An 11,755-nucleotide genomic window follows, 5' to 3' on the forward strand; every position below is an offset into this window, starting at 1 on the left:
ATTTGGTTACGTGCGATTTGCGATCTGTTATGTGTTAGTTTCCGATAATGAAACATTTTTTTTCTGATTACCGTTAAAATATAATGACGTTAAATGTTTGAAATCATTTGGAATAATATTTTAATAACTATGTAGATGACGTGACATCATTCGTTTACTCTTAGAAAAAAAATTCTGTTAATTGGGCGTTTATGGATCACTGATTACGATTCCAGAAATAACTGATTGGACGAAGTTCAATTGCACAGAATCGTGTAGGGCGAATTATGACCCTGAAATTGGTTGCAGAAGTGTGCAGGTCAATTTCGTGACAGGATAGTAAGCGTCGCGAGTGTGTCGCGGTATCAAGACTGCTTTCGCGCCGCCTATGGTTTGTTTTAAACTCGCGAAAATACGATTTACGCGAATTCTTAATTATCTCGAAAGGGTAGAATATTTCATGAGCCACTGTGGAGGACGTAAGTTTGAATAGAAAGATCATTTTCAAAATCCAATATAAATCCTGTTGATCGAAGTAGCCTAGCAACCCAAAAGCTCATACGTGATTATCAGCAAAAACAGTGTACAATTTTTCATGCATACGTTTACACTCTACATTGAGGTGTGGATGATTTGTGGGCGCGAAATAAACATTTGAAAGAATCTGATTGAATAAAAGGAAAAATATAAAGAAGTTTATTCGTATGTTTTGTTATTTCATTATCAGTGATATTTTCTTATAGTGGTGTAGAGCCTTACGTACTATTAATATTGTGAGAGACTGATCGTAAGTGCTCTCGTTACAAGTTGAGTTTTGGGCCTGATCAAGAGTAGCTGGTTCTTAAAGTCTCAAAGGTTAAGTGAAGAATAATACCACACTTAAATAACGCAGCATCGAAACCCACTATCTTTATACTATATTAAGCTAGCTATTCCGGAATCAGGTGATACCGTGGCCGTGTAGTTGTGTGTTGTCGACAACAAAGAGATGCCGGCCGGAGTGGCCGAGCGGTTCTAGGCGCTACAGTCTGGAACCGCGCGACCATGGTCGCAGGTTCGAATCCTGCCTCGGGCATGGATGTATGTGATGTCCTTAGGTTAGGTAGGTTTAAGTAGTTCTAAGTTCTAGGGGACTGGTGACCTCAGAAGTTAAGTCCCATAGTGCTCGAAGCCATTTGAACCAATTTGAACAACAAATAGGTAAACGCTAACATAAACATTTCTCTGATATCGACGAGGGAAAAGAGACGACAACGACGACATACAAGTATACATATACAAATGGTATACATGGCACCTTACAATACAACAACACAACGGACGTCACGATATACCGTGATAAGCAAGGAAATCCGGGTTCGAGTCCTGGTCCGGCACAAATTTTCACTGTCGCCATTCCATTATGGTTGTCCGTATTCGCACCCGCAAATACCTTGCACATGTTTCATAACGGCTGTAGTCGCCGCTGTGCGTGTTCCTTTGAACATGTATGTCCGAAAGAACATTGCACCGTAATTCTGAACACTGCAATGGCACTGAAATATCATACGAGGTGTGTCGTTTCCTAAACAGCCAATACGCACCCTTCTATAATCAAAGACTCCTCAAAGCTATTCATAGTTGGGGAGAATGTGTTACTTCGACAGGTGAATATGTAGAGAAGGGCTAAAACCATGTTTCATACTTACAATTGATTTTTTCGAGGTTATAATTAAAACTATATGACTAGAGAATACACTGCGCCCGAACAAGCTCTGAAGGCCCAACGGTCCGACCGGCCGCCGTGTCGCCCTGAGGTGCCACTGGATGCAGATATGGAGGGGCATGTCGCCAGCACACCGCTCTCCCGGTCGCATGTCAGTTTACGAGACCGGAGCCGCTACTTCTGAGTCAAGTAGCTCCTCAGTTTGCCTCACAAGGGCTGAGTGCACCACGCTTGCCAACAGCGCCGAGCAGACTGGATGGTCACCCACCTAAGTGCTAGCCCAGCCCGACAGTCTCCTTAACTTCGGTGATCTGACGGGAACCGATGTTACCACTGCGGCAAGGCCATTGGCAAAGCTATATGACTACCCCTCGTAACAGGGCTACATATTCCACTTAGGGTACTAGAAATAAGGTCAACGTGACACAGTGTTTTGGAAACAGAAATTTGTTATTATGTCGAAGTTTCAAAACGGACTTGTTCGGATAGCCGCGCTTGGTTGAACGGAACGCCCCTCCCGTGACTGAGAAAGGCATTCAGGCCCCGGATCGAATCTGATCGACAGACTAACGACGAGGGTCGGTGTGTCGACCAGCCTGGAGGTGGGTTTTAGGCGGTTTCCCACATCCAACAGTGTGAATACCCGACTGGTACCCCCGTCCCGCGTCAATTATAGTGTACGATTTGCAAACAGTTCAAACATCTCACACTTTCAAGTGGGATGACACTAGATGCTGGCAGATAGGGCACACATTTTGCACTTGTTTGTGTGGAACGGCAGGAAATTCTTACAGTGTCGCAGATATATAAGCTTAGATACACTCATACGTAATAAATTTTGTTTGGTTACAGTCATGTTTCAGAACTTGATCAAATAACGGAAAAAAGATGTGAAGCGTACAATTACATTGGTGTGCAAAACAAGGACGAAAGTAACTTCCGCATGATGTATCACATAGTTCCATGAAATATGGACCACACATAGGAAAAACTGCTACAGTATAGTACAGAAGATGACAGAAAGGAATACGCAATGAGACGACGATAAATCATACTTTTATTCAAAGGCAATAATTATACTGCCAACGCGATTTATGATATGCCCCTGGACATAAAAAAAGGCGGAACACGGTTATTAATAAGGTGTGCGATCACTATAGACTTCAGTTCATGCTCTGCTGCGTACTCATACGCCTGACACGCTGTTGGTAGGAAGTTCCTATGGTAGTAGGTACGGCGTTCCGGGGTCGGACCATCCACACCTGCTGGATGGTCACTGGTGCGTGTGGACGTGCTGCACTGTGTCTTCCCAATGCATCCCACACGCTCTCGATGCGACTGAAGTCGCCGGACGGATAGGTCAGCCCACTCGTCCAATGTCTTCTCGAGCTCCTTCGAGACGCTCGCGCGTTTTCATCCATAGAAACGAAATCCGGGCCGAACGCATTCCTGAAAAGGCCCACATGGGGAGGATGTACAGTGTCATACTAACGTTTACGGTGTTCAAAGATTTGGGGATCAGTACGCCCTTCTAACATTACGCTTCCTCACACCACAACAGCCGGCCGCTGTGGCCGAGCGGTTCTAGGCTCTTCAGTCCGCAACCGCGCTGCTGCTACCGTCACAGGGTCGAATCCTGCCTCGGGCATGGATGTGTGTGATGCCCTTAGGTTAGTAAAGTTTAAGTAGTTCTAAGTCTGGTAGAAGCCGACCTCGGGGAAGATCAGTTAGGATTCCGTAGAAATATGGGAACACGTGAGGCAATACTGACCCTACGACTTATCTTAGAAGCTAGATGAAGGAAAGGCAAACCTACGTTTCTAGCATTTGTAGACTAAGAGAAAGCTTTAGACAATGTTGACTGGAATATTCTCTTTCGAATTCTGAAGGTGGCAGGAGTAAAATACAGGGAGCGAAATGCTATTTACAATTTGTGCAGAAACCAGATGGCAGTTATAAGAGACGAGGGACATGAAAGAGAAGCAGTGGTTGGGAAGGGAGTAAGACAGGGTTGTAGCCTCTCCCCGATGTTATTCAATCTGTATATTGAGCAAGCAATAAAGGAAACAAAAGAAAAATTCGGAGTAAGTATTAAAATCCATGGAGAAGAAATAAAAACTTTGAGGTTCGCCGATGACATTGTAATTCTGTCAGAGACAGCAAAAGGACTTGGAAGAGCAGTTGAACGGAATGGACAGTGTCTTGAAGGGAGGATATAAGATGAACATCAACAAAAGCAAAACGAGGATAATGGACTGTAGTCGAATTAAGTCGGGCGATGCTGAGGGAATTAGATTAGGAAATGAGACACTTAAAGTAGTAAAGGAGTTTTGCTATTTGGGGAGCAAAATAACTAATGATGGTCGAAGTATAGAGGATATAACATGTAGACTGGCTATAGCAAGGAAACCGTTTCTGTAGAAGAGAAATTTGTTAACATCGAGTATAGATTTAAGTGTCAGGAAGTCTTTTCTGAAAGTATTTGTATGGAGTGTAGCCATGTATGGAAGTGAAACATGGACGATAAATAGTTTGGACAAGAAGAGAATAGAAGCCTTTGAAATGTGGTGCTACAGAAGAATGCTGAAGATTAGATGGGTAGATCACGTAACTAATGAGGAAGTATTGAATAGGATTGGGGAGAAGAGGAGTTTGTGGCACAACTTGACAAGAAGAAGGGATCGGTTGGTAGGACATGTTCTGAGGCATCAGGGGATCACCAATTTAGTATTGGAGGGCAGCGTGGAGGGTAAAAATCGTAGAGGGAGACCAAGAGATGAATACACTAAGCAGATTCAGAAGGATGTAGGATGCAGTACGTATTGGGAGATGAAGAAGCTTGCACAGTATAGAGTAGCATGGAGAGCTGTATCAAAACAGTCTCAGGACTGAAGACCACAACAACAACAAGTCTAGGAGACTGATGACCTCAGATGTTAAGTCCCATATGCCTGGACCACCAAAGCGATCATGTTCCGCAATAGTCCTGGGTACATAATGTGTTCCAACATGTCGCCGTATTAGTGTATGTTCAGCACGACAAGAACCCCTTACCAACCTTGTGGACAGTACGGGAGCACGGTGTAGAGCATGCGCTGAAGTTCATGGTGATCACACACAGTATTAAGAACTCTGTCTCGCCTTTTGTAATGTCCAGAAATCCATCATAAATCGCGGCGACTTCTTTGCAATTGTTTTCTTTGAATAAAAGTAGTGTTTCTGTTTGTCTCACTGGGTATTTCTTTCACTTACCTCCGATACCATACTGCAACAGTCCCTTCAATCTGTGATCCAAGATTTATGGCGCTATGTTGCTAGGCTATGACACAAAATGCCAAAGTTACGAGGGGCGTTTGAAAAGTCAGTGCAAAGTCCGACAGATGGCACTACCGGCGCGTATCGAGGTCATTTTTAGTTAGTAGCATCTTTGGAAAGAACGCACACTAAGTTTCAGCCATATTGGTCTATTTCTTTGCGTTTGGCATTCGTGTGAATCAAGGAAGTCAAGTGGTTGTCAAAAATGGACGAAAAAAAATTTCGTATGGTGATTAAACATTACTTCATGAAAGGCAAAACGCCTCAGGAGACTAAAGAGAAGCTTGATAAACATTACGGGTACCCTGCACCTTCGATTACAACAGTTTATAAGTGGTTTCAAAATTTTCTGAGTGGCCATATGGGTGCAAGTGGTGCTGAACGCTCTGGACGCCCTGTGGAGGTTACAACTCTAGAAATCATTGGTAAAATCTATGATATGGTGATGGATGATAGAAGAGTTAAGGTGCTGTGGGCATCTCGAATGAACGGGTACATAATATTTTGCCGACTGCTCACGCTTGACCAAAAACGGAATCGTGTGAAGTGTTGCAAGGATGGTTTGCAGCTGTTCACGAAGAATTCGCAGGACTTTAAGCGTCGTTTCGTCACTGTGGATGAAACACGGATATAGTATTATGAGGCCAAAGAACAATCTAAACAATGGGTTACCAAGGGAGAATCTGCACCAAAAAAGGGCGTAGACCATTGCTTCGACCGGAAAGGTTATGGCGACTGTCTTTTGGGATTCGCAAGGGATAATCCTCATCGACTATCTGGAAAAGGGTAAAACTATTTCAGGTGCATATTATTCATCGTTACTGGGCGCGTTTGAAAACCGAGCTACAAGAAAAGCGCCGGCGATTGGACCGCAAAAAGTTCTTTTCCAGACCGAGCGGGGTGGCGCAGTGGTTAGACACTGGACTCGCATTCGGGAGGACGACGGTTCAATCCCGCGTCCGGCCATCCTGATTTAGGTTTTCCGTGATTTCCCTAAATCACTCCAGGCAAATGCCGGGATGGTTCTTCTGAAAGGGCACGGCCGCCTTCCTTCCCCATCCTTCCCTAATCCGATGAGACCGATGACCACGCTGTCTGGTCTCCTTCCCCAAACCAACCAACCAACCAGTTCTTTTCCATCATGACAACGCACCAGCGCACACCTCAGCAGTTGTGGTCGCAAAATTAATGGAAATAGGATTTCAAGTCGTTTCACATCCCCCCCCCCCCCCCATACTCCCGACTTGGCTCCCTCATACTACTGTTTGTTCCCCAACTTGAAGAAATGGCTGGTGGGACAAAGATTTTATTCAAATGAGGAGGTGCAGCAACTAGTAGCTGTTTTGCAGACTTGGACAATTCCTATTATTTGGAAGAGATCAACAAATTAGAACAGCGTTGGACGAAGTGTATAAGTCTAAAAGGAGACTATGCCGAAAAATAAAAAAGGTTTACCCCAAACACGTAAGTAGTTTTTATTTTTGCACGGACTTTTCAAACGCCACTCGTACTTTCGTTCTTAAGTTTTGCAAATCAGCGTACTTTTTTTTATTTTGTTCTCGCACATTTTGAGTAATAAGTAAAGAACATTTCGTTGTATAATTCAAAAGTGAAAAGTGAGCACTATAGCTAATCTGCACTTTATTCAACCTCATATTCGCCATTAACGATTTGTAAAGTAGAAAGTATGCGCGCGACAAGCGCGACAGGGGTCAGGTTTAGTGCGGTGAATGGCAAAAATTTTGCGCCGCGGGGGGGACCAGGCGGCGCCGGCTGTGGCTATATAAGCTGTGACCGCCGCCCAAACAGGCACACAGCAGCGGAACGTAGCAGCAAACAGCAGCAGCAGCAGCAGCAGCATGGCGTGCAAGGTGAGGCAACCGGCAGCAGCGCACTCCCGCGTCCGCTTGTCATCGTACCGACGTCTTTAGCGGAGCTATGTGTAGAGCTTACTTTCACCTCTCGTATCTCATAACAAGGACAAAGGAATCTAACCAGCACATACACAGAGAGCTGACAAAAGTCATGAGACAGTGATATGAGTACTGATGGCGATAGTATCACGTACACAAGGTACAAAAGGGCAGTGCATTGGCGGAACTGTCATTTGTACTCAGGTCATAATGAGCGTATGGTATTGGTGGCCGGGAGACCCCTCGCGGGGCGTTTCGGCCGCCACTCCACAAGTTCTTTAACGCCACTACGGCGACTTGCGAGTGAATGAGGATGAAATGATGATGAAAGACACACAAGAGCCAGTCATCTCGAGGCAGAGAAAATCCTTGACCCCGTCGTGAATCGAACCCCGGGACCCCGTGCGCGGGAAGCGAGAACGCTACCGCAAGACCACGAGCCGCGCACTGTACTCAGGTGATTCATATCAAAGGCCTACCCACGTGATTATGGCCGCACGACAAGAAATTAACAGACTTCGACCGCGGATTGATAGTTGGGGCTAGACGCATGCAACATTTCATTTCGGAAATTGTTTGAGAATTCAGTATTCCGAGATCCACACTGCCAGGAGTGTGGCGAGAATACCAAATTTCACGCATTACCTCTCACCACGGACAACGCAGTGGCCGACGGCCTTCACTTAATGACCGAGGGCGACGGCGTTTGCTTAGAGTTGTCATTGCTAACAGACAAACAACAGAAATCAATGTGGGGCGTACGACGAGCGTATCCGTTAGGACAGTGCAGCTAAACTTGACGTTAATGGGCTATGGCCGCAGACGGCCGACGCCAGTGGCTTTGCTAACAGTACGACATCGCCAGCAGCACCTCTCCTGGGCTCGTGACCGCATCAGTTGGATCGTAGACGACTGGGAAATCTTGGCCTGGTCAGATGAGTTCCGACTTCAGTTGTCAAGAGCTGATGGTAGGGTTCGAGTGTGGCGCAGACCACACGAAGTCACGGACCAAATTTGTCAACAAGGCGCTGTGCAAGCTGGTGGTGGCTCCATAATGGTGTGAGATGTGTTGACATGGAACAGTGACTGGAAATGGTTATGTTCGGCTGCTTGGAGACCATTCCCAGCCATACATGAACTTCCTGTTCCCAAACAACTTTGGATTTTTTATGAACGACAGTGCGCCATGCCACCGGGCCACAACTGTTTGCGGTTGGTCTGAAGAACATTATGGATATTTCGAGTGAATAATTTACCCACCCAGATCGCCCGACATAATTCCCATCGAACATTTATGGCACGTAATCGAGAGGTCAGTTCGTTCACAAAATCCTGCATCGGCAACATTCTCGCAATTATGGACGGCTATAGAGGCAGCATGGCTCAATATTTCTCCAGGGGACTTCCAACGACTTGTTGAATTCCCGCCGAGTTGCTGCACTGCGACTCCGGCGGGCCAAAGGAGGTCCGACACGCTATTAGGAGATATCCCACGACTTCTGCCATCTCAGTGTAATGCAGATGAATTGAGCACAGTGGACGGTAGTGGACCACAGAAATGTGTCATACGACATACTTTTGTTATTATCTTAACACAATAATTAGATCATCTAGCGAAAAATTTTCAGGGTACATGAGTCAGGATTATTGTCAAAGAAACAATGGATTTTCCTACGATTCAGAAGCCACGATATTTACTACATTACTGTAGAGACAATATAGAAACATTTAGGATAGATTAATATAATGTGTAGCACTGCGAGTTCAATGTGGATGTGTGTATTTTCACAAGTAAGTGTTCGACTATCTGAACGTTCTTCACTATTGCACTAATAAAAGATTGTAGTATGTTGTTGTATATTAGCCCAACCAATGTAGATTGAATAATATCTTTTGAAAGAAGACTCTTTCGTACATTTTCTTAAAGTTACATTTTCTACTACTCATTGGCGCTTATCAAAGGATCATGTCCCTGTGTTACTTTTTTTGCTTCGAATGGTGCTCTTCATACACGTGAAAGTCCCCGTTTGATATTTGCCAAATTTTTCTTGACTTCAGATTTCCACACAGGAATATCGTATATAACCACTGCTGGGCCACACCAATGGGGTGGAATATCTCATGCATAAAAGAGGTAGCATTGTTTAATTAGGATTCTGATGACGGGAGGAATGATAACAGTGTTCTCTTTCTCTGGCAGTTCATCATTCTGTCCGCGGTGGTGGCCATCGCAAGCGCCGGCTACTTGGGCGCCCCCGCCGTCTACGCCCCCGGGGCACCTCTGGCTGCCCGAGGATACGCCGCCCCCGCCTACGCCGCCCCCATCGCCCGCTATGCCGCCCCCGTCGCCAGGGCCTACGCCCCAGCTGTCGCTGCTGCCCCCGCCGCCGTCGAGTACGACCCGCACCCACAGTACAGCTTCGCGTACAACGTGCAGGACGCCCACACTGGAGACTCGAAAGCCCAGCACGAGAGTCGCAGCGGAGACGTCGTCCAGGGCAGCTACAGCCTGGCCGAACCCGATGGCTCCATCCGCACCGTCGACTACACGGCCGACCCCGTCAACGGCTTCAACGCCGTCGTGCACAAGGAGGCCGGCGCCCACCCCGCCGTAGCCGCCCCCGTGGCCGTCGCCCACGCCCCCGTGGCCGTCGCCGCTCCCGCCAGGGCTTACGCCGCTCCCATCGCCAGGGCTGCCTACGCCGCCCCCCTCGCTAGGGCCGCCTATGCCCCCGCCCTGGCCTATGGCGGTGCTTACCATGGTTAACGACTGACATGGACCAACCAACCTCTCATTCTCATTTTGTACAAATTTTGTATCCACTAATGAACATCAAAATAATATTCATCTAAACAATTTATTGTTACATTATTAAATATTTTCATTCCCAGTCCAATACTTTAAACGTTTGTTAAATTATGACAGGTCACCCAAATGTACCTATCTGAGTTACAATGTTATAACCGCACCGACTTAGCAAATGTTACGTGACAGGCACCTAACATCGCATGGGGCCTCCTCTGGTCCTGAGGATTGCTGTGGGACGCCTTGGAAGTGAGTCTACAAGTTTCTGGTATTCCTAGAAAACAGCTAACACCAAATCGTTTGCAGACTGGCAGTCAACTCTGGTCTGTTTGTTGGTACAGGATCCATGGTACAGAACCTGCGTTAAATTACATCCCAGATATGCTCGATGGGGTTCAAATCTGGGCTCCAGAGTGGCCATCTCGGTCTCGGACCTCCCCTGCATGTTCCTGGAACCATTACCAGGTGACATAGGAGCGATGTGGCGGCGCATTATCATCTCGAAACACAGCAGAACTGTAAGGGTGTTTGAAGGCCAAAAATGAGTAGAGATGGTCCTGGAGCAGCCCAGCATATGGCGGACTGTCCAAAGACCTTTCAAGAATAACCAGGGTGACCATTCTGTACCAGAAAAATGAACCCCAGACCATAACACAGACACAACCACCTTGGACCGCAACTTCTTGGCAGGCGACATCCATCGATTCACGTGGTCTGTAGCACATATGGTGCCCTCTGTCAGCATAATGCAGTTGAAATCGTGATTCGTCCGACCACATCACGTTACGCCATTGTTCCAGTGCCCATCCCTGGTGACTGGTAACAAAAGCAAGCCGTTGTGCCCAGTAACATTGGGTTAACAGTGGCAACCATGTGCGGCGCCGGCTACCATATCCCATGGAACCTATGATGCCACGGACTGTCCACTGGAAACCGTGTGTACCAAGTCCTGTGCTGAATTGAGCCGTGATTTGTTGCTCTGCTGCCTTAGTAACTATTAACGATCAGTCTCAGATGTCGCTGGCCACGATCATCAAGGGTGGCTGGACGGCCTCTAGTTCATCCGTCGTGGACTGTGACACCCTCATTCAACCATTCACGACACACACTGCACACAGTTGAACGTGCGAGGACGAATTCCTGCACCACTGTCGAAATTGAAACTCCCATCTATCGCGCACTGACCACCATACCCTATTCTAATGGCGTCGTCTCACGAGGACGTTGCATGTTACACAAATAACTTGCACAAACGCTTCTCAGAAGGTCTCCTACACAATTGTAGCTGACACAGGGGGCGTGTGGTGTGCATACAACACACCTGCCCCGTTATCCATGACATTTCCTGAGTCAGTCTATTTCCAGTATTTGAAAGCCATTGTAGGGGGTGTGGCTATAAAATAACAGGACCACTGCTGCAAAACATTTTATTTCAAAAACATACATATTTAGTTACTGTCACCCTCAATATGGCCCTCTCCTCTATTTCTACAATGTTACATATCAAGTCTCCATGGATGGAAACAGTCCTGGGAAGCTTCCTCTGTGAGCTCCCTGATAACCATGCCACTTTTCCTTTCACTGTTTCAGCGGACTGAAATCTTGTTGCTTTTAATTCAGACTTGACGTTGGAGAATAGATAAAAGACACAGGGCGCTAGGTCGGGCGAATGAGATGGGTGATTTAGCACTGCGATGCTGTACTTCGCTAGAAACCTCTGTACAGACAATTTGGTATGGGCTGGTGCGTTGTCTTGATACAGAACCCATGACTTGTTCTTCCACAATTCGGGTCTTTTTTCTTATTTTCTCATGGAGCTGAGAAATAACCTAAAGGTAGTAATGCTGATTAGTGGTCTGACCTTAAGGAACCTAGTGGAAATGCATAGTTCCATGAACATCGAAATAAACAATCGTCATCGCTTTGAATCTTGATTTGCTCATTCGAACTTTTTTCGCTCTCGATGAAGTTTGGCCCTTCCAGTGCATGAGTTAGTGCTTGGTTTCTGGATCATAAGTGAAAAACCAAGATTCTTCA

At 46.4% G+C, this 11,755-nt stretch overlaps 1 protein-coding gene across 1 annotated transcript; it reads left to right on the forward strand.

Moving 5' to 3' along the window:
- The first annotated feature begins 6,858 nt into the window (after positions 1–6,858).
- On the forward strand, positions 6,859–9,769 carry LOC126456422 (cuticle protein 18.6-like). Its single transcript, XM_050092174.1, has 2 exons — positions 6,859–6,870; positions 9,113–9,769. The coding sequence occupies exons 1-2, from the start codon at positions 6,859–6,861 to the stop codon at positions 9,677–9,679; spliced, it is 579 nt and encodes a 192-aa protein (XP_049948131.1). The 3' UTR covers positions 9,680–9,769.
- The last annotated feature ends 1,986 nt before the right edge of the window (positions 9,770–11,755 follow it).

Source organism: Schistocerca serialis, chromosome 2 (genome assembly GCF_023864345.2).
Source record: "Schistocerca serialis cubense isolate TAMUIC-IGC-003099 chromosome 2, iqSchSeri2.2, whole genome shotgun sequence".
Classification (NCBI taxonomy): domain Eukaryota; kingdom Metazoa; phylum Arthropoda; class Insecta; order Orthoptera; family Acrididae; genus Schistocerca; species Schistocerca serialis.